The sequence below is a fragment of the Scyliorhinus torazame genome, chromosome 4 (assembly GCF_047496885.1).
Source record: "Scyliorhinus torazame isolate Kashiwa2021f chromosome 4, sScyTor2.1, whole genome shotgun sequence".
Classification (NCBI taxonomy): Eukaryota; Metazoa; Chordata; class Chondrichthyes; order Carcharhiniformes; family Scyliorhinidae; genus Scyliorhinus; species Scyliorhinus torazame.
In genome coordinates this window covers 349785851-349809356 of record NC_092710.1, presented here as the reverse complement: position 1 = coordinate 349809356, position 23506 = coordinate 349785851, and the positions used below count along the sequence as shown (strand labels likewise).

The window sequence follows — 23506 nt, the reverse complement described above, 5'->3', positions numbered from 1 at the left end:
AGATCTTTGAAGGTGGATAAAGTAGTCAAGAAAGCATATGGAATGCTTGCCTTCATTGGACGGGGCATCGGAGTATAAAAACTGGCAAGTCATGCTACAGTTGTATAGAATCTTGGTAAGGCCGCACTTGGAATATTGCGCACAATTCTGGTCGCCAGAAGGATGTGGAGGCTTTGGAGAGGGTACAGAGGATGTTTACCAGGATGTTGCCTGGTCTGGAGGATGTTAGCTATGTGGAGAGGCTGAATAGACTCGGACTGTTTTCATTAGAAAGACAGAGGTTGAGGGGTGACCTGATAAAGGTCTACAAGATTATGAGGGGCATGGATAGAGTGGATGGGCAAGTACTCTTTTCCAGGGTGGAGGGTCAGTAACCAGGGGGCATAGATGCATAGATTTAAGGTCCATGGGGCTAAATTTAGAGGAGATGTACTGTTCTATGTGCGAGGCAGGTTTTTTTTACAGAGAGGGTGGTGAGTGCCTGGAACGCGTTGCCAGGGGAGGTTGTGGAAGCAGATACATTAATGGCATTCAAAAGACATCTTGACAAACAAATGGACAGGATGGGTATAGAGGGATACGGCACAAGGAAGTGCTGAGAGTTTTGGTTAAGGTTGGTACCATGACCGGTACAGGCTTGGAGGGCCGAAGGGCCTGTTCCTGTGCTGTTTGTTCTTTGATGTTTGTTCTAGAACCTACATCTTTGATCAAGCTTCAATACTCTCTTATGTGGCTCGGTAACAAATTATATTTCAGAATGCTCCAGTGCCTTAGGGCACTTACGACATTAAAGGTGCTATAAAAATGCAAGTCATTTTTGCTACCACCACCTGTTCGACGTATTAGATGCTGTGGTATGAAGAGTCAAAATTCTGTTCCTTTTTTTTAATAAAAATAATTTTTATTAAAGGTTTTCATAAAATATCAATAACAAAATAAGAAAAAAGAACCCAACAGGGTTAAGTACAAAACACAATCTAAAACCCCCCAAACCCCTCCCCCTGTACATATATAATAAATTAACATTAACACCCCAACTTAACACAACAGGTGTGTACACCCCCTCAGACCCTCCAGTGTAAATAACATAAACAAAAATAAAGTAACCCTCCCCGCCGAGCTGCTGCTGCCATCGACCAATGTCTATCGTTCTGCCAGAAAGTCTAAGAACGGTTGCCACCACCTAAAGAACCCTTGTACCGACCCTCTCAAGGCGAATTTCACCCTCTCCAATTTAATGAACCCTGCCATATTGCTGATCCAGGATTCCACGCTTGGGGGCCTTGCATCCTTCCACTGAAGGAGAATCCTTCGCCGGGCTACCAGGGACGCAAAGGCCAGAATTCCGGCCTCTTTCGCCTCCTGCACTCCCGGCTCCTCTGCCACCCCAAATATTGCGAGCCCCCAGCCCGGTCTGACCCTGGATCCTACCACCCTCGACACCGTCCTCGCTACGCCCTTCCAAAATTCCTCCAGCGCTGGGCATGCCCAGAACATATGGGTGTGATTTGCTGGGCTCCCTGAGCACCTAACACACCTGTCCTCACCCCCAAAGAACGGGCTCATCCTTGTCCCGGTCATGTGTGCCCTGTGCAGCACCTTAAACTGTATGAGGCTGAGCCTCGCACATGAAGAGGAAGAGTTCACCCTCCCTAGGGCATCTGCCCACGTCCCCTCTTCGATCTCCTCTCCCAACTCCTCCTCCCACTTACCTTTCAACTCCACCACCGAGGCCTCCTCCTCCTCCTGCATCACCTGGTAAGTTTCCGAGATCTTCCCCACTCCCACCCACCACCCCGAGAGCACCCTGTCCTGTACTGTGTGTGGCAGTAGCCGTGGGAATTCCACCACCTGCCGTCTGGCAAACGCCCTTACCTGTAAGTACCTGAAGGTGTTCCCCGGGGGGAGCCCGTACTTCTCCTCCAGCTCACCAAAGCTCGCGAACTTCCTGTCCCCAAACAGGTCCCCCAACTTTCGTATGCCTGCCCTCTGCCACCCCGAAAACCCTCCACCTGTTCTTCCTGGGGCGAACCGGTGGTTCCCCCGTAATGGGGTCCAGGCCGAGGCCCTAACTTCCCCCCTATGCCGCCTCCACTGCCCCCAAATTTTGAGGGCCGCCACCACCACCGGGCTCGTGGTATACATCCTTGGAGGGAGCGGCAGCGGCGCCGTTGCCAGCGCCCCCAGACTCGTACCCACACAGGACGCCGTCTCCAGCCTCTTCCATGCAGCCCCCTCCCCCTCCATCACCCACTTGCGCACCATTGTCGCATTGGCGGCCCAGTAGTACCCACAGAGGTTGGGCAGCGCCAGCCCCCCCGCTATCTCTACTCCGCTCCAGGAACACCCTTCTCACACTTCGCCAGTGCGAAGAGCAGGGGGGACAGGGGACACCCCTGTCTCGTCCCTCGGTGCAACCGAAAGTACTCGGACCTCCTCCTATTTGTGGCCACACTCGCCATCGGGACCTCGTACAACAGCCTAACCCACCTGACAAACCCCGCCCCAAACCCGAACCTCTTCAGCACCTCCCACAGGTATCCCCACTCTACCCTATCGAAGGCTTTCTCAGCGTCCATCGCCACCACTATCTCCGCCTCCCCTCCCTCGCCGGCATCATGATAACGTTCAAAAGCCTCCGCACATTCGCGTTCAACTGTCTCCCCTTCACAAACCCCGTCTGGTCTTCATGGATGATCTGCGGCACACAATCCTCAATCCTCGTGGCTAAGACCTTCGCCAGCACCTTGGCATCTACATTTAGCAAGGAAATTGGTCTGTAAGACCCACATTGCAGGGGATCCTTGTCCTGCTTCAGGATCAAGGAGATCAGTGCCCGGGACATCGTCGGGGGTAAAGCCCCCCCCCTCCCTTGCCTCATTAAAGGTCCTAACTAACAGTGGGCCCAACAGGTCCATATATTTTTTGTAGAACTCGACCGGGAAACCGTCCGGCCCCGGTGCCTTCCCCGCCTGCATGCTTCCTATCCCTTTGATCAGCTCCTCCAGCCCAATCGGGGCCCCCAGTCCCGCCACCAGTCCCTCTTCCACCTTTGGAAACCTCAATTGGTCCAGGAAACGGCTCATCCCTCCCTCCTCCCGTGGGGGCTCGGATCGGTACAATTCCTCGTAGAAGTCCCTGAAGACCCCATTGATGCCAACCCCACTCCGCACCACGCTCCCTCCCCGGTCCTTAACTCCCCCGATCTCCCTAGCTGCGTCCTGCTTCCGAAGCTGATGCGCCAGCATCCGGCTTGCCTTTTCCCCATACTCGTAGACCGCCCCCTGGGCCTTCCTCCACTGCACCTCCGCCTTCCTGGTGGTCACCAGGTCGAATTCGGCCAGGAGGCTGCGCCTCTTCCTCAACAATCCTTCCTCAGGTTCTTCCGCATACCTCCTGTCTACCCTCACCATCTCCCCCACCAGCCTCTCCCTCTCCCCCCGCTCCCTGTGGCCCCTGATGGAGATCAGCTCTCCCCTCACCACCGCCTTCAGTGCCTCCCATACCATCCCCACTCGGACCTCCCCATTGTCGTTGGTCTCCAAGTACCTCTCGATACTTCCTCGGACCCGCTCACTCACCTCCTAGTCCGCCAACAGCCCCACCACCAAGCGCCACGGTGGGCGCTGGTCCCTCTCCTCCCCCATCTCCAAGTCCACCCAATGCGGGGCGCGGTCTGAAATGGCTATTGCCGAATACTCGGTATCCTCTACTCTCGCTATCAGCGCCCTACTCAAAATGAAAAAGTCGATTCGAGAATAAGCCTTATGGACATGTGAGAAGAATGAAAATTCCCTAGCCCCCGGCCTTGCAAATCTCCAATTGTCCACCCCTCCCATTTGGTCCATAAATCCCCTCAACACTCTAGCCGCCACCGGCTTCCTACCCGTCCTAGACCTGGAGCGATCCAGTGCCGGATCCAACACCGTGTTAAAGTCTCCCCCCATTATCAGGCCCCCCACTTCCAAGTCTGGGATCCGACCCAACATACGCCGCATAAAACCCGCATCATCCCAGTTCGGAGCATACACATTGACCAGTACCACCCTCTCTCCCTGCAACTTACCACTTACCATTATGTACCTACTGCCATTATCTGCCACAATGCTCGACGCCTCGAATAACACCTTCTTTCCCACCAAGATCGCCACCCCTCGATTTTTGGCATTTAGCCCCGAGTGAAACACCTGACCTACCCACCCTTTCCTCAGTCTTACCTGGTCTGCCCCCCACCCCCCATTTTCGGAAAAATGGCCGTATCCCAGATCATATCCACAATGTCGTTAAAATCCCTGGCCAAAGGTAGGGTTACTATCGGTCGTGCTGGTGTCCTTCTGTACTTCCTACAAACTTCACAGCAATCACTTATCTGTTCTATCAGTTTAGTATAGTCTTCATCCCTTACCCCTGCATCCTTTAATAAATCTTTCAGCCTCCGAGGAGACGGAAGTGGAAATTGCCGATGCAGTTTTAATACCACAAGCTTTTTATCAGCTAAAGTCCCATTTTCAACTGCCATTAACACATCCTTAACCACTCTACTTGAAATATTATTTGTCAGCAATGGAATACAATAGTGTCCCGACTGTGTAAATTGTAAGTCCACCGTCTTTCCAAAAACTGCTGCCTTATCCTGTTCCATATCCTTCATCGACGGTCTGCTCAGAAGCAAAGGTATCTCACTTGATACAACATCCGTGCTAATGAAATGATTCACTCCGGCAATATTGTAAGGGATTACCACTCTTTTCAGCGACTTCAGAGTATTATCATCCCCAAACCTGAAACTTGTGGAACTTTCAAATTCCTTAACCTTGTTACGACTTTCAGCAAACAAGGAGTCCAGGTAACATTTTAACCAGTCAATTCCACACATAGATGTGCAACCACTGCCAATACAGCACAATTGAAGGATTCTGCAACCAACACCCTCATTACCGGCGCAAAACTGCTTGTTACTCGGACAATTTCTTCTCTCTGAACACTCTTTTTTTTTCCTCTTCTGACTCTTCCGTGTCATGTGTCGCTTCAAATACTCTATCATAACGTTTTGGACAGTTGAAGACATAATGGTATTCAGAGTCACATCGAAAACATCGATTTATCATGCCCCGTGCATTTCTGGGGTTCACCTTCCTATTGTAAGTTCTAACTGGGTTTCGGTCTTCATAATTTCCTTGTCTCAATCTCCTATATTCTTGGGCCCTGTTTGTAGCCGTACAATTTGGCCATCCTGTTACTAGTGTATCTTCCATATTCTGCCTTCTTGCAGGCTGACCTATTTGAGTCATCAGAGCCATCGGAATCAAATGTTTCCCCAGAAACTTCTTTAAAGCTTTTGTCATCTGATCGAATAAGGTATCCTCATCCGTAAACTGAACTCCTGTCAAAACCAGGAGCCTATCCATGTTGCTCACTCTAGCACAATCAAGTAATTTAAAGGCCAACACAGACTGTGGAAATTCCAGGTTGTGTTTCTGCAGCCTTTTATATAGTCTGCCAAATTCCATTATATAGTCTTTCATGGAGAATTCCTCTATTTTCCGGAACTTAACAAAATCCGACCATGCTTCATAAGCACTTAACAAGTCATCTTTCTTGTAAATCTTATCCATATAATGTAATAAAGTCTCCAGGCCTTCTTCTGAGTCTAACTCTTCCAATTCCAGCTCAGAAAGCACTTTGTTTCGGATTTTACTGCCATATGGTAGAGAAAGAGCCAATGCCATACCTTGTTTTCTCTTTCCCAAAGCAGTTACCTTAGTCCACATAACTACTGCATTTCTCCATTGGTCGTACGTTTCCCTTCTGAAAATAAGGGAGGATGGTCATATCCAGCCATCTTTATCCTGGGTTCAGCCATATATCCCTCTTTCTTTTTTTTCTCGCTCACTCCTTGGTTTGATCTGGAAAAGTTGTATCTTTCAACCCTTCACATTTACACAGCAACCATCCTCTGCTACCAATTGTGAGACGTATTAGATGCTGTGGTATGAAGAGTCAAAATTCTGTTCCTTTTTCACGAACACACTTTTATTTCTTCCAACAGACTCTGCACAAAACTCCAATTACACATCACCAGCCCCAAAGGCCACCTGAAGCCCCTTTACATATCAGTGTCAATCATTGGATACTTAACATAAATGAGACAACTAATTGCAATGTCTCTTAATGCATCACTTAACTCTTAACCCATTACTTAACACCTCAAGTATATCTAATTGTTCCTTGTTCCCATTTATTCTGCCCATTCAATGCCCTTCCCAGCTGACAACTCGATTACCATCTACCTCAAATGTTCATTCCCTCGACCACCGACACACATTGGCAAAAGCATGTACAAACTACAAGATGCACTGCAGCAACTAACCAACGCACCTTCCAAACCTTTGACTACTATCAGCTAGAAAACAGGGGCAGCAGGCACGTGGAAACATTATAGTCCAAAAGTTCCTCCCCAAGTCACTCACTATCCTGACTTGGACATATATCACCGTTCCTTCATGGTCATTTGGTCAAAATCATGGAGCTCCTTCCCTAACAGCACAGTGGGTGTACCTATACCTCGGGGACTGCAGCGGTTCAAGAAGGCAGCTAACCACCACCTTCTCCAGGGAAACTAAGGATGGGAAATAAATGCTGGCCTAACCAGCATTAATGAAGGATCATTTAGGTCCGAAACAGTAACTCTGTTTCGCTCCACAGATGGCTGCCAGACCCCTGAGTTTACCTCGCATTTTCTGTTTTTATATTATATATATTAAAAAAGCTTGCCTAGCTATCAATGCCCACTATCTATGAACGATTACATTTACAAAAAGCCTCTGGCTGAAAGTCTTCCCCCAACTTCCCTTCTCTATCGTCACTACTCTCTCTCCACATGTCAGGATTCACCTGAGGAAGGAGCAGCGCTCCGAAAGCTAGTGTTTGAAACAAACCTGTTGGACTTTAACCTGGTGTTGTAAGAGTTCTCACTGTCTCTCTCCACAGTGAGTGATATGTTTGCATTCCCTCAATTCTTCCACTTACAGTCTCGAAAATTTACATGAAGTTACATTATGTCAGAAGCTGGGGACAATATTGTCAATAACTATTGAATTACTTTGACAAGATGTGACTGGCTTTCCTCATTAATTAGCAGCATGTATTCATTCAGTGAGCAAATGGGCTGGGTGGATAGATGTGTACCTCTGACCGAAGCCAAGTGACAATGGTGCTGCCTCAGTCTGCTGTCCAACTGATGCTATCAACTAGAAACAATGATGCTGACATCCTGGTTTACAGATGAGAGTGCTAATGCCATTAGCCTTTGCACGGTATATGAAAAGGCGGGAAACGACAACCACTACCACCTCTAGCCACCAAACATTGCACATTACACTTTTCCTGGGCTGATTATTGTATTGGTGTGCCCTGATTTTGAACCTCCAACATGACCGGAAGCAGGTGGAATCCTGTTAGTATAAGCGGAAGGTGTCCAGGGAAAAAAGATGCTCTCCCCTATCTCAGCCTTCCAATTGCCGAGTTCCTACTGGCCCATCCAAGAAGCCTGGTGGGAAAGAGGGATAGTGAAGTTCTTAAGATGGGAATGGCCTTTAAAATGCCTGCAGCTTGTCATGCGTTCTCCCAATAACTCACACCCAGCACCATCCCACTAAATCGCCTCTTCCCTGAGAGTGTGGAATTTATCACAACACTCCAGCTGAGGCCCGAGCGGTGATTTATTTCTCACGGTTACAGCAAATTCACACTCACACTTGGTTCTGCTTTTCAGGCTGTGGGAAAACACTGTGTTGTCTTCAACTGCTCTGAAAGTCTGGATTATCAGGTAAAAACATTCAACTACATTTACTGCATCAAGTTTTATCGGTGAATTAACCAACCTCTCCTGGGTACTGAGTTGGTCCTAACTTATCGCCAACATTAATCTGGCTCAAATACATTTTAGTTAGACTAAGTCATGGTGGCACATTGCCTGGTGCACTGCCAGTCATCTGAAAGGCATGCATTTGTGGGATAAAAGTTATCTTTCTCAATCTGTCTCCCTTCTCTCAGCTACCTCTGAGGATGGCTGGTATTGAAGGTAACTAGCGCGATGGGGGTTGTACCTGAACTGGAAGCATTTGGTGGGACAGAGCAGATGGAACTTTACACTGTACCTAATCCATGCTGTAATTGCCCTACAGTGAGCTATGTGACGATATTCTCTATCTACCAACAACTGAATCAATGATCAGATTGTAGGTTTGAAGTTTGTGTGTGCCGCGGTGGTGGGCCAGAAAGCTGGAAACAATCTACCGTGATCAATCTGATTCTATGTCCATTTGTAAGTGGACTTGAGCTTTCTGGGCCAATAAGGCAGGCCCTGGTGAAGGTGGGTAGGGAGGGGAATCATTATTGAGGCCGGGAGGGCAGCCATTGGTTGTTTTGATGAGTGGGGGGGAGGGTGGGTGTCTTGATGAGTCACAACATGCTTGATTGGGAGGACCCCCTCTGCCCGCCAGCCAAAGAGCCTGCGGGAAGGCCACCAGCTTTAGATTACCAGCAGTGTTGGTGTTGTGATGTTTCTTTCAGAGAGAATATGCTGATGAGTAAGAAGTCAGCACCATGTGACCAACAGACATTGTTCTGATGAGCTTTCTTGCTAACAATAACGGTGGAATATTTAAAGTAAATCTGCCTGCTGAAAACGTCTTTACTCTACCTTCAAAATTAACTCAGCATCAGTTATTCTAGTGTGAGATTGGTAAGTTTGTATTAAGCAAACATAACAGTGGGTCAAGACACTTAAGTGACCCTTAATTGTCCACTTAATGGCCTCAATTGCCCTCTGGGCAGAAAGGCAGTGTGGTGAATGTATTTCACCTAATGCATGAGCTGTCTGTACTGTCTGTATAATGATGTGACCCATGACCTGGAAGTGATGATACGGGCTACTTCCAGGTACTGTACTGGAACCCTGGTGGACTCCGCCTCTGGCTCTGCCCTCACCGGGGCCATACATAGTCCGGCCACATGTGGGTGGCACTCATTTGTACATCCGAGTTCATGGATATTAAAGTTCACTCATTCTCACAGTCTCACAGTGAATTGACAGTATAACAATTTAATATCCATAGACAGCATCATGGAAGCCGCTCTAACTCGACCCCCCGCTCTAAGCTCGAACTCAACGCACGCACGTCGGAAGCCAAGGAGATCTTCGAACATTGGCTTCGCTGCTTCGAGGCCTACCTCGACTCCTCTACAACACCTCCCACTGAAACCCTCAAACTGCGACTCCTCCACGTTCGGGTGAGCCATCGAATCTCCATGATGACCGAGAAAGCGGCCACGTACGAGGCGGCTGTCGCAACCCTCAAGGCGCATTTTGTGAAGCCTGTAAACGAGGTGTACGCCCGACATTCCTTACGACTCGCCGTCAACGCGCTGGGGAATCGCTAGATGAGTACCTGGAAAAACTGACCCTACTCGCGAGGAACTGCAGCTACCGGGATGTGACGGAGGAGGAACACATGAACCTACAGATCCGGGACACCTACGTGGCTGGGGTCCGATCGAACTACATCAGGCAGCGTTTGCTGGTAAGTGGGACCACTGACCTGCCGGACATGGTAAAGCTAGCTACCTCGTTAGAGGTGGCCTACCAAAACCTCAGTGCGTTCCCCGCGGACCCGGCGAACACCTCGTGGACGCCATCGTCGCGACCCCCGTCGGACCCAACTACAACGTGGGCCTGTGCCGCGCAGCTGCCAGTCCAGCCCGGGGAACCGCATGTTTGACAATGAACAACAGGGCAAAATAAAAAATGACAAAATCCTGACGTGGAGGATCGATCTCTCCACCTACAATTATGATATCAGGTATCGTCCTGGGAAGCTCAACAAGCCCCCAGATGCCCTGTCCCACGGCACATGCACCAGCGCGCAAAATGACTGACTTCGGGCTATCCATAATGACCTCGTCACCCGGGGGTCACTCGGCTTACCCACTTTATTAAGGCCCGCAATCTGCCCTTCTCCACCGAGGAGGTCAAGCCATGAACAGGGACTGCCAGGTCTGCGCAAAGTGCAAACCGCACTTCTACCGGCCAGACAAGGCCCGCCTGGTAAAGGCCTCCCGGCCCTTTGAGCGCCTAAATATGGGCTTCAAAGAGCCCTTCCCCTCCACCAACCGTAATATTTACTTTCTAACTGTCGTCGACGAGTACTCCCGCTTCCCCTTCGCAGTCCCCTGCCGCAATATGACCTCGGCCACTGTGATAAAGGCACTGCACAGCATCTTCACACTGTTCGGTTTCCCTGCTTACGTCCACAGCGACTGGGACACATGATTCATGGGCGATGAGCTGCGTCAGTACCTGCTCAGCAAAGGCATCGCCTCGAGCAGGACTACGAGCTATAACCCGCAGGGAAACGGGCAGGTGGAGAGGGAGAATGCGACGGTATGGAAGGCCGTCTTCTGGCCCTCCGGTCTAGAAGTCTCCCGACCCCCCCGCTGCCAGGAGGTCCTCTCCGACGCCCTCTGGAGCTGGTTTAGCACACTGGGCTAAATCGCTGGCTTTGAAAGCAGACCAAGGCAGGCCAGCAGCACGGTTCAATTCCCGTACCAGCCTCCCCGAACAGGTGCCGGAATGTGGCGACTAGGGGCTTTTCACAGTAACTTCATTTGAAGCCTACTTGTGACAATAAGCGATTTTCATTTCATTTCATTTCACTCCATTAGATCTCTCCTCTGCACAGCCACGAACGAGACCCCTCACGACCGCTTGTTTCTCTTCCCCAGGAAGTCCATCTCCGGGGTCTCGCTTCCACCTTGGCTGACAACTCCGGGACCTGTCCTTCTCCGGAGGCACATGAGGAGCCATAAGACCAACCCCCTGGTCGAGAGGGTCCAGCTGCTGCACGCCAACCCCCGGTACGCCTACATCGCGCACCAGGACGGACGGCACAATATGGTCTCCCTACAAGATCTGGTGCCAGTTGGTTCCCCTGCCAATGCGCCCCCCTCCCCGCTGCCTACAGCCACCACCTGTGCCCCTTACACCTCCTGGGTCTCCTGTCTTGGCCCGCACCGGGACTACCTCCACCCGCCACCCTCTTGCCGACCCCCACCCCCCAACCGTCTCCGACGCACCGGACTGAGGCTCAAGCTCCAGACACGACGCCCCCAGAGTCACCATCGGCAACGACCGTCCCACCGCATCGCCAGAGCTGAGGAGGTCTAAAAGAACAATCTGGCCTTCAGACAGACTGAATCTCTAATGACCCAACGTCACCCCCGCTGAACTTGATTTTTTTTTTTAACAGGGGTGAATGTGGTGAATGAATATCACCTAATGCATGAGCTGTCTGTACTGTCAGTATAATGATGTGACCCATGACCTGGAAGTGATGATACGGGCTACTTCCAGGTACTGTACTGGAACCCCGGTGGGCTCCGCATCTGGCTCCTCCCTCACCGGGGCAATATATAGTCCGGCCACCTATGGGTGGCACTCATTTGTACAGCCGACTCAGGCAGGCGAGTTCATGGATATTAAAGCCTAATGTTCACTCGTTCTCACAGTCTCACAGTGAATTGACGGTATAATAGGCAGTTCTCAACCTACCCCACCCTGAATGAATTGGATGATTTGGGAAGGTGCCAGGCACTCCATCCCCGCCCCCCCCCCCCCCCCCCCCCCCCCCACCACCACCACCAAGCGCCCCGCCACACTTCCCATTCCTTGCTATCTGCTCACATGGGGCAGATTAAATGCTCTCACTCCATGCAATGATTTTGTTTTTTTAAATGTGGGAATTATCCTGTGGCAAATTAGGAATTGTCAGATTCACCGAAGTGTGTAATTCAATAATAACTCATGATTAGTATTTGGCTGCTGTTCACTGTGCCAGTGAAGCAAGGTCGTGACCTCTGGTCTTTTTGAAGATTCACATTGAGGTGCTGCTCTAAGGGTAGGAGGCTTGAAAACATTCGCTCAAACTGTTTTGATTCCTTAATAACTCTCGCTGCACAAAGATCATGTTTGTCATTATTCTATGTATTCACAAGAGGTGGGTGTTCATATTGAGGACACTCCATTCCTGCACCTGCAGCAGAGTGCTCTCCCTCCCCACTCCGCCCCCCGCAACCCCCCCCCCCCCACAGATCGCACACACTGTGGCTCTGAAGTGATGTCACGCTGAATATTTCTGAGACTGTTGGCTGTAGTTGTAAGTGAATCAGGAATTTCCCTGCCAGGACATGGCAGGGCAGGACATGGCAGGGCAGGGCAGGGCAGGGCAGGACAGCGCAGAGCAGATCGGGGCAGGACATGGCAGGGCAGATCAGGGCAGGACATGGCAGGGCAGGACAGTGCAGGACATGGCAGGGCAGATCAGGGCAGGACATGGCAGGGCAGGGCAGGACAGCGCAGGACATGGCAGGGCAGATCAGGGCAGGACATGGCAGGGCAGATCAGGGCAGGACATGCCAGGGCAGGGCAGGACAGCGCAGGGCATGGCAGGGCAGATCAGGGCAGGACATGCCAGGGCAGATCAGGGCAGGACATGGCAGGGTAGGGCAGATCAGGGCAGGACAGCGCAGGACATGGCAGGGTAGGGCAGGACAGCGCAGGACATGGTAGGGCAGATCAGGGCAGGACATGGCAGGGCAGATCAGGGCAGGACATGGCGGGGCAGATCAGGGCAGGACATGGCAGGGCAGAGCAGGACATGGCAGGGCAGATCAGGGCAGGACATGGCAGGGCAGGGCAGATCAGGGCAGGACATGGCAGGGCAGGACAGCGCAGGACATGGCAGGGCAGATCAGGGCAGGACATGCCAGGGCAGGGCAGGACAGCGCAGGGCATGGCAGGGCAGATCAGGGCAGGACATGCCAGGGCAGATCAGGGCAGGACATGGCAGGGTAGGGCAGATCAGGGCAGGACAGCGCAGGACATAGCAGGGTAGGGCAGGACAGCGCAGGACATGGTAGGGCAGATCAGGGCAGGACATGGCAGGGCAGATCAGGGCAGGACATGGCGGGGCAGATCAGGGCAGGACATGGCAGGGCAGCGCAGGACATGGCAGGGCAGATCAGGGCAGGACATGGCAGGGCAGGGCAGATCAGGGCAGGACATGGCAGGGCAGTGCAGGACAGCGCAGGACATGGCAGGGCAGATAGGGCAGGACATGGCAGGGTAGGACAGGACAGCGCAGGACATGGTAGGGCAGATCAGGGCAGGACATGGCAGGGCAGATCAGGGCAGGACATGGCGGGGCAGATCAGGGCAGGACATGGCAGGGCAGGGCAGGGCAGGACAGCGCAGGACATGGCAGGGCAGGACAGCGCAGGACATGGCAGGGCAGATCAGGGCAGGACAAGCCAGGGCAGATCAGGGCAGGACAAAAGAACAAAGAACAAAGAAATGTACAGCACAGGAACAGGCCCTTCGGCCCTCCAAGCCCGTGCCGACCATACTGCCCGACTAAACTACAATCTTCTACACTTCCTGGGTCCGTATCCTTCTATTCCCATCCTATTCATATATTTGTCAAGATGCCCCTTAAATGTCCCTATCGTCCCTGCCTCCACTACCTCCTCCGGTAGTGAGTTCCAGGCACCCACTACCCTCTGCGTAAAAAACTTGCCTCGTACATCTACTCTAAACTTTGCCCCTCTCACCTTAAACCTATGCCCCCTAGTAATTGACCCCTCTACCCTGGGGAAAAGCCTCTGACTATCCACTCTGTCTATGCCCCTCATAATTTTGTATACCTCTATCAGGTCGCCCCTCAACCTCCTTCGTTCCAGTGAGAACAAACCGAGTTTATTCAATCGCTCCTCATAGCTTATGCCCTCCATACCAGGCAACATTCTGGTAAATCTCTTCTGCACCCTCTCTAAAGCCTCCACATCCTTCTGGTAGTGTGGCGACCAGAATTGAACACTATACTCCAAGTGTGGCCTAACTAAGGTTCTATACAGCTGCAACATGACTTGCCAATTCTTATACTCAATGCCCCGGCCAATGAAGGCAAGCATGCCGTATGCCTTCTTGACTACCTTCTCCACCTGTGTAGCCCCTTTCAGTGATCTGTGGACCTGTACTCCTAGATCTCTTTGACTTTCAATACTCTTGAGGGTTCTACCATTCACTGTATATTCCCTACCTGCATTAGCCCTTCCAAAATGCATTACCTCACATTTGTCCAGGTTAAACTCCATCTGCCATCTCTCCGCCCAAGTCTCCAGACAATCTAAATCCTGCTGTATCCTCAGACAGTCCTCATCGCTATCCGCAATTCCACCAACCTTTGTGTCGTCTGCAAACTTACTAATCAGACCAGTTACATTTTCCTCCAAATCATTTATATATACTACAAAGAGCAAAGGTCCCAGCACTGATCCCTGTGGAACACCACTGGTCACAGCCCTCCAATTAGAAAAGCATCCCTCCATTGCTACCCTCTGCCTTCTATGGCCTAGCCAGTTCTGTATCCACCTTGCCAGTTCACCCCTGATCCCGTGTGACTTCACCTTTTGTACTAGTCTACCATGAGGGACCTTGTCAAAGGCCTTACTGAAGTCCATATAGACAACATCTACTGCCCTACCTGCATCAATCATCTTAGTGACCTCCTCGAAAAACTCTATCAAGTTAGTGAGACACGACCTCCCCTTCACAAAACCGTGCTGCCTCTCACTAATACGTCCATTTGCTTCCAAATGGGAGTAGATCCTGTCTCGAAGAATTCTCTCCAGTAATTTCCCTACCACTGAAGTAAGGCTCACCGGCCTGTAGTTCCCGGGATTATCCCTGCCACCCTTCTTAAACAGAGGAACAACATTGGCTATTCTCCAGTCCTCCGGGACATCCCCTGAAGACAGCGAGGATCCAAAGATTTCTGTCAAGGCCTCAGCAATTTCCTCTCCAGCCTCCTTCAGTATTCTGGGGTAGATCCCATCCGGCCCTGGGGACTTATCTACCTTAAAAGGACATGGCAGGGTAGGGCAGATCAGGGCAGGACAGCGCAGGGCAGGGCAGATCAGGGCAGGACATGGCAGGGTAGGGCAGATCAGGGCAGGGCAGGGCAGATCAGGGCAGGACATGGCAGGGCAGATCAGGGCAGGACATGGCAGGGTAGGGCAGGACAGCGCAGGACATGGTAGGGCAGATCAGGGCAGGACATGGCAGGGCAGATCAGGGCAGGACATGGCAGGGCAGATTAGGGCAGGACATGGCATGGCAGGGCAGCGCAGGACATGGCAGGGCAGATCAGGGCAGGACATGGCAGGGTAGGGCAGATCAGGGCAGGACATGGCAGGGCAGGACAGCGCAGGACATGGCAGGGCAGATCAGGGCAGGACATGGCAGGGTAGGACAGGACAGCGCAGGACATGGTAGGGCAGATCAGGGCAGGACATGGCAGGGCATATCAGGGCAGGACATGGCAGGGCAGATCAGGGCAGTACATGGCAGGGCAGGACAGCGCAGGACATAGCAGGGCAGATCAGGGCAGGACATGGCAGGGCAGGGCAGGACAGCGCAGGACATGGCAGGGCAGATCAGGGCAGGACATGGCAGGGCAGATCATGGCGGGGCAGATCAGGGCAGGACATGGCAGGGCAGGGCAGGACAGGACATGGCAGGGCAGGGCAGGACAGGACATGGCAGGGCAGGACATGGCAGGACAGGGCAGGACATGGCAGGGCAGGGCAGGGCAGGACATGGCAGGACAGGGCAGGACAGCGCAGGACATGGCAGGGCATGGCAGGGCAGGACATGGCAGGGCAGGACAGGGCATGGCAGGGCAGGACATGGCAGGACAGGACATGACAGGGTAGAGCAGGACAAGGCAGGACAAGGCAGGACATGGCAGGGCAGGGCAGGACAGTGCAGGACATGGCAGGGCAGGGCAGGTCATGGCCGGGCAGGACATGGCAGGGAAGGACAGGACATGGCAGGGCAGGACATGGCAGGACAGGACATGACAGGGTAGAGCAGGACAAGGCAGGACAAGGCAGGACATGGCAGGGCAGGACATGGCAGGGCAGGACAAGGCAGCACATGGCAGGGCAGGACATGGCAGGGCAGGGCAGGACATGGCAGGGCAAGACAGGGCAGGGCAGGACAGCGCAGGACATGGCAGGGCAGGACAGCGCAGGACATGGCAGGGTAGGGCAGGACAGCGCAGGACATGGTAGGGCAGATCAGGGCAGGACATGGCAGGGCAGATCAGGGCAGGACATGGCGGGGCAGATCAGGGCAGGACATGGCAGGGCAGGGCAGCGCAGGGCAGATCAGGGCAGGACATGGCAGGGTAGGGCAGATCAGGGCAGGACATGGCAGGGCAGGGCAGGACAGCGCAGGACATGGCAGGGCAGGGCAGGGCAGGACATGGCAGGGTAGGGCAGGACAGCGCAGGACATGGTAGGGCAGATCAGGGCAGGACATGGCAGGGCAGATCAGGGCAGGACATGGCAGGGCAGGGCAGCGCAGGGCAAGACAAGGCAGGGCAGGGCAGGACATGGTGGAGCAGGACATGGCAGGGCAGGACATGGCAGGGCAGGACATGGCAGGGCAGGGCAGGACATGGTAGGGCAAAACATGGCAGGGCAGGACATGGCAGGGCAGGGCAGGACATGGCAGGGCAGAACATGGCAGGGCAGGACATGGCAGGGCAGGACATGGCAGGGCAGGACATGGCAGGGCAAGACATGGTAGGGCAGGACAGGGCAGGGCAGGACATGGCAGGGCAGGACATGGCAGGGCAGGACATGGCAGGGCAAGACCTGGCAGGGCAGGACATGGCAGGGAAGGGCAGGTCAAGGCAGGGCAGGACATGGCAGGGCAGGACATGGCAGGGCAGGACAAGGCAGGACATGGCACGGCCGGGCAGGGAAGATGGAGTATCCTGGTAGCTGCCTCACCAGCAAAGTAAAATCCACTTGCACATGCCGCAGACTGTGACTGTTTCGGCGAAGTGCCGGTTTTGGTGAGAAAAATGGTGCTGGTGGGAAATTGCACAGAATATCAACCCTCTCAAACAGAATGTTTTTGAGCCAAATGAATCACGCTGCGTTTGTGGCAGCCTGCCGCTGATTCACTCACCCCTGGACAACGTAATCTCAGCAATCAGTGAGGCGCTCCATATAAATGCCTCCCCACACTTCCCAGTATTTGTTCCACATTCAGTGGGGAATAGCTGCCAGGAAGCCAGCGTCAAGATTCTCCTAGGGAGTCCTGACCAAACTCCTGGATGATGTTCAGCAGAGGCAGGACATCGTATACCCACGTTCTCACACACATCTATCCAATAAGGTTACCATCCCTGCCAGGAGACAGTGGCAACCTTTGTAAGTGCCAGCTTGCTGCAGAAAAGGATTGGGGAACAGTGCCACAAGCAAAGGTATGACCTACTTTGTGTAACCAGGGTAAGTCTATTTCCTCATGCCTCCCGCTGCACCCCTTCACATACATTTACGTCCCACGGATGCCAGAGTTCACCACCATCTGAACTGGCAGGACTCCTGCCTGCACTCTCACCATCTGTCTCTTTGCAGCATAACAGCCATGAGCGGGCACAGCCAGCAGGAGTCATGGTCGAGCTCAGATGCTTCATGCCCTTTTGAGGAAAGAACCCTTGAGTTGGCCGGCAAAGAACAGGACCTTACATGTGCAAAGTGCAAAGTGGGGCAGCAGATAACAGTGAGAACCCACAAGACACGCAGTCATAGATCAAGCCTCACGTGAACAACCTATTCCCATCACTAATCCTCTGTGATACGCTACTGCCATCGCCATTCCCTTGCAGGTCAATCAGTTGACCAACCCAGACCATCCATGCACCCTCTGGACACGGACACTACAAACATGAACAACTCCAAGGGAGAAATCTCGGAGACCAGCTATGGGGGCATAGCCTCAAAATAAGGGGAAGTAGATTTAGGACTGAGTTTAGGAGGAACTTCTTCACCCAAAGGGTTGTGAATCGATAGAATTCCTTGCCCAGTGAAGCAGTAGAGGCTCCTTCATTAAATGTTTTTAAGATAAAGATAGATAGTTTTTTGAAGAATAAAGGGATTAAGGGTTATGGTGTTCGGGCCGGAAAGTGGAGCTGAGTCCACAAAAGATCTGCCATGATCTCATTGAATGGCGGAGCAGGCTCAAGGGGCCAGATGGCCGACTCCTGCTCCTAGTTCTTATGTTCTAAGAGGTGTCGCATCTGTCACCTGCACCCTTCACCAGCGCAGATACTTACACCTCGGTGGCAATAGTGGTGTGGTGGCATGGCTCCTTTAAGGAGACGCCCCTGGCAGCCAAAGTGACCGGCTCAGGGCTAATTGTGTAGGAAACGTGAATCCCGGGCGATAGCAAGTACACACCGGGCCCTGGGAACAGAGGCTTGGGAAGCGTGGACCCCGGAGAGTTAACACCCATTCTTTAGTGTTCTGTGCCTGTTTATATTCCAGCTTTTTCCTTTCATTAATAACCCCTTTGTTACCACTGGAAGCCTCCTGAGTGTTCCCTCGAGCCACCATATTGGCGACGAGATAAAAGGTTCGCTCGCGGTCTGCAGTACTTTGTGATCCGAGAGGGGAAAGGAAGGAGCACTCAAAGAATAAAGAAGGGCCAATGAGAGTCGAACCCCAACAGCCGTGACGCCCAAAATATGAGTGAAATTCCTATTCTTGGTAAACTGGACCCCTTTGACCAAGGGGATGAATTTGGAGCCAGTCCTTCGAACGGCTCCACAGTTTCTTTGCTGTGAACGGGATCACAGGGGAAGATAAGCAGAAGGTGACACTTCTGACCGTTTGCGGACCAAAATCTATAATTTGGTAGGGAACCTCACGTCCCCAGAAGCACCCGACTCAAAACCTTTACCCAGTTAGAACATAGAACATAGAACATAGAACAATACAGCGCAGTACAGGCCCTTCGGCCCACGATGTTGCACCGAAACAAAAGCCATCTAACCTACACTATGCCATTATCATCCATATGTTTATCCAATAAACTTTTAAATGCCCTCAATGTTGGCGAGTTCACTACTGTAGCAGGTAGGGCATTCCACGGCCTCACTACTTTTTGCGTAAAGAACCTACCTCTGACCTCTGTCCTATATCTATTACCCCTCAGTTTAAAGTTATGTCCCCTCGTGCCAGCCATATCCATCCGCGGGAGAAGGCTCTCACTATCCATCCTATCCAACCCCCTGATCATTTTGTATGCCTCTATTAAGTCTCCTCTTAACCTTCTTCTCTCCAACGAAAACAACCTCAAGTCCATCAGCCTTGCCTCATAAGATTTTCCCTCCATACCAGGCAACATCCTGGTAAATCTCCTCGGCACCCGCTCCAAAGCCTCCACGTCCTTCCTATAATGCGGTGACCAGAACTGTACGCAATACTCCAAATGCGGCCGTACCAGAGTTCTGTACAGCTGCAACATGACCTCCCGACTCCGGAACTCAATCCCTCTACCAATAAAGGCCAACACTCCATAGGCCTTCTTCACAACCCTATCAACCTGGGTGGCAACTTTCAGGGATCTATGTACATGGACACCTAGATCCCTCTGCTCATCCACACTTTCAAGAACTTTACCATTAGCCAAATATTCCGCATTCCTGTTATTCCTTCCAAAGTGAATCACCTCACACTTCTCTACATTAAACTCCATTTGCCACCTCTCAGCCCAGCTCTGCAGCTTATCTATATCCCTCTGTAACCTGCTACATCCTTCCACACTATCGACACCACCGACTTTAGTAACGTCTCCAAATTTACTCACCCACCCTTCTGCGCCTTCCTCTAGGTCATTGATAAAAATGACAAACAGCAACGGCCCCAGAACAGATCCTTGTGGTACTCCACTTGTGACTGTACTCCATTCTGAACATTTCCCATCAACCACCACCCTCTGTCTTCTTTCAGCTAGCCAATTTCTGATCCACATCTCTAAATCACCCTCAATCCCCAGCCTCCGTATTTTTTGCAATAGCCTACCGTGGGGAACCTTATCAAACGCTTTGCTGAAATCCATATACACCACATCAACTGCTCTACCCTCATCTACCTGTTCAGTCACCTTCTCAAAGAACTCAATAAGGTTTGTTAGGCATGACCTACCCTTCACAAAGCCATGCTGACTATCCCTGATCATATTATTCCTATCTAGATGATTATAAATCTTGTCTCTTATAATCCCCTCCAAGACTTTACCCACTACAGACGTGAGGCTCACCGGTCTATAGTTGCCGGGGTTGTCTCTGCTCCCCTTTTTGAACAAAGGGACCACATTTGCTGTCCTCCAGTCCTCTGGCACTATTCCTGTAGCCAATGATGACATAAAAATCAAAGCCAAAGGTCCAGCAATCTCTTCCCTGGCCTCCCAGAGAATCCTAGGATAAATCCCATCAGGTCCCGGGGACTTATCTATTTTCAGCCTGTCCAGAATTGCCAACACCTCTTCCCTACGTACCTCAATGCCATCTATTCTATTAGCCTGGGGCTCAGCATTCTCCTCCACAACATTATCTTTTTCCTGAGTGAATACTGACGAAAAATATTCATTTAGTATCTCGCCTATCTCTTCAGACTCCACATACAATTTCCCATCCCTGTCCTTGACTGGTCCTACTCTTTCCCTAGTCATTCGCTTATTCCTGACATACCTATAGAAAGCTTTTGGGTTTTCCTTGATCCTTCCTGCCAAATACTTCTCATGTCCCCTCCTTGCTCGTCTTAGCTCTCTCTTTAGATCCTTCCTCGCTACCTTGTAACTATCCATCGCCCCAACCGAAACTTCACACCTCATCTTCACATAGGCCTCCTTCTTCCTCTTAACAAGCGATTCCACTTCCTTGGTAAACCACGGTTCCCTCGCTCGACGCCTTCCTCCCTGCCTGACCGGTTCATACTTATCAAGAACACGCAGTAGCTGATCCTTGAACAAGCCCCACTTATCCAGTGTGCCCAACACTTGCAGCCTACTTCTCCACCTTATCCCCCCCCAAGTCACGTCTAATGGCATCATAATTGCCCTTCCCCCAGCTATAACTCTTGCCCTGCGGTATATACTTATCCCTTTCCATCATTAACGTAAACGTCACCGAATTGTGGTCACTGTCCCCAAAGTGCTCTCCTACGACCAAATCCAACACCTGGCCTGGTTCATTTCCCAAAACCAAATCCAACGTGGCCTCGCCTCTTGTTGGCCTGTCAACATATTGTTTCAGGAAACCCTCCTGCACACACTGTACAAAAAACGACCCATCTATTGTACTCAAACTATATCTTTTCCAGTCAATATTTGGAAAGTTAAAGTCTCCCATAATAACTACCCTGTTACTTTCGCTCTTATCCAGAATCATCTTCGCCATCCTTTCCTCTACATCCCTAGAACTATTAGGAGGCCTATAAAAAACTCCCAACAGGGTGACCTCTCCTTTCCTGTTTCTAACTTCAGCCCATACTACCTCGGAAGAAGAGTCCCCATCTAGCATCCTCTCCGCCACCGTAATACTGCTCTTGACTAGCAGCGCCACACCTCCCCCTCTTTTGCCTCCTTCTCTGAGCTTACTAAAACACCTAAACCCCGGAACCTGCAACATCCATTCCTGTCCCTGCTCTATCCATGTCTCCGAAATGGCCACAACATCGAAGTCCCAGGTACCAACCCATGCTGCCAGTTCCCCTACCTTGTTTCGTATACTCCTGGCATTGAAGTAGACACACTTCAAACCACCTACCTGAACACTGGCCCCCTCCTGCGACGTCAAATCTGTGCTCCTGACCTCTATACTCTCATTCTCCCTTACCAGGTTCCCATGCCCCTGCTGTATTAGTTTAAACCCCCCCAAAGAGCACTAACAAATCTCCCCCCCAGGATATTTGTGCCCCTCAGGTTCAGATGTAGACCATCCTGTCTGTAGAGGTCCCACCTTCCCCAGAAAGAGCCCCAGTTATCCAGAAATCTGAATCCCTCCCGCCTGCACCATCCCTGTAGCCACGTGTTTAAATGCTCTCTCTCCCTATTCCTCATCTCACTATCACGTGGCATGGGCAACAACCCAGAGATAACAACTCTGTTTGTTCTAGTTCTGAGCTTCCATCCTAGCTCCCTGAAAGCCTGCCTGACATCCTTGTCCCCTTTCCTACCTATGTCGTTAGTGCCAATGTGGACCACGACTTGGGGCTGCTCCCCCTCCCCACTAAGGACCCGGAAAACACGATCCGAGACATCACGTACCCTTGCACCTGGGAGGCAACATACTCACGCTCCCACAAAATCTCCTATCTGTGCCCCTGACTATAGAGTCCCCAATTACTAATGCTCTGCTCCTCTCCCCCCTTCCCTTCTGAGCAACAGGGACAGACTCCGTGCCAGAGGCCCGTACCCCATGGCTTACCCCTGGTAAGTCCCCCCCCCCACAAGTATCCAAAGCGGTATACTTGTTTCTCAGGGGAACGACCGCAGGGGATCCCTGCACTGACTGTTTTTTCCCAGTCCCTCTTACAGTTACCCACCTATCTCCAATCTTTGGTGTAACTAATTCCCTGAAGCTGCTATCTATGACCCCTTCTGCCTCCCGAATGATCCGAAGTTCTTCCAACTCCAGCTCCAGTTCCCTAACTCGGTCTTGGAGGAGCTGGAGATGGCAGCACTTCCTGCAGGTAAAATCAGCAGGGACACTAACTGCATCCCTCACCTCAAACATCCTGCAGAAGGAACATTGCACTCCCTTCCCTGCCATTCCTCTAACTTTCTACCAAGATCTGGGTAACAACTAAATTAAATTTTTTATAAAAATAATAATAATATAATAAAATATGGTACTTACCTCAGACCAATGGGTTTTATTATTAGGTTAGAGGAGGAGGGCGGGTGGGAGACACTACACGTGTAGTGTCTCGGGTTTCCTCTCCACCAGAATTTATTGGTGAGTGTCTTCCCAGACGTCCGCGGGTCGACTTCCTGTTCCCGCCTAAAACACTAATTTAAAAAAAAAAAATTCTCAGCTCCTGCTGAAATTGACTAACCAGCCAGCTCCACTCCCGCCAAAATCGACTGGCCTGCCCCTGCAAAGACAAGTGCTTTTAAAGGACAGACTTACCTCCCAGCAACCACTTCCGCACTGCTCCCGCTGAAACTGACTCACCAGCTGTTCTCCCGCCGAAATCGACTGGCCTGCCCCTGCAAAGACAAGTGCTTTTAAAGGACAGACTTACCTCCCAGCAACCACTTCCGCACTGCTCCCGCTGAAACTGACTCACCAGCTGTTCTCACGCCAAAATCGACTGGCCTGCCCCTGCAAAGACAAGTGCTTTTAAAGGACAGACTTACCTCCCAGCAACCACTTCCGCACTGCTCCCGCTGAAACTGACTCACCAGCTGTTCTCCCGCCGAAATCGACTGGCCTGCCCCTGCAAAGACAAGTGCTTTTAAAGGACAGACTTACCTCCCAGCAACCACTTCCGCACTGCTCCCGCTGAAACTGACTCACCAGCTGTT

General features: G+C 51.7%; 1 protein-coding gene across 1 annotated transcript in view; it reads left to right on the top strand.

The window, feature by feature from the left end:
- The window catches only part of LOC140411509 (dynein axonemal heavy chain 6-like), a 1703852-nt gene that overhangs the window by 663697 nt on the left and 1016649 nt on the right, over positions 1-23506 (top strand). Inside the window, exon 31 of the mRNA XM_072500595.1 lies at positions 7775-7828. Within this exon, the coding sequence (XP_072356696.1) occupies positions 7775-7828 (54 nt within the window). The remainder of the gene's footprint in view (positions 1-7774; positions 7829-23506) is intronic.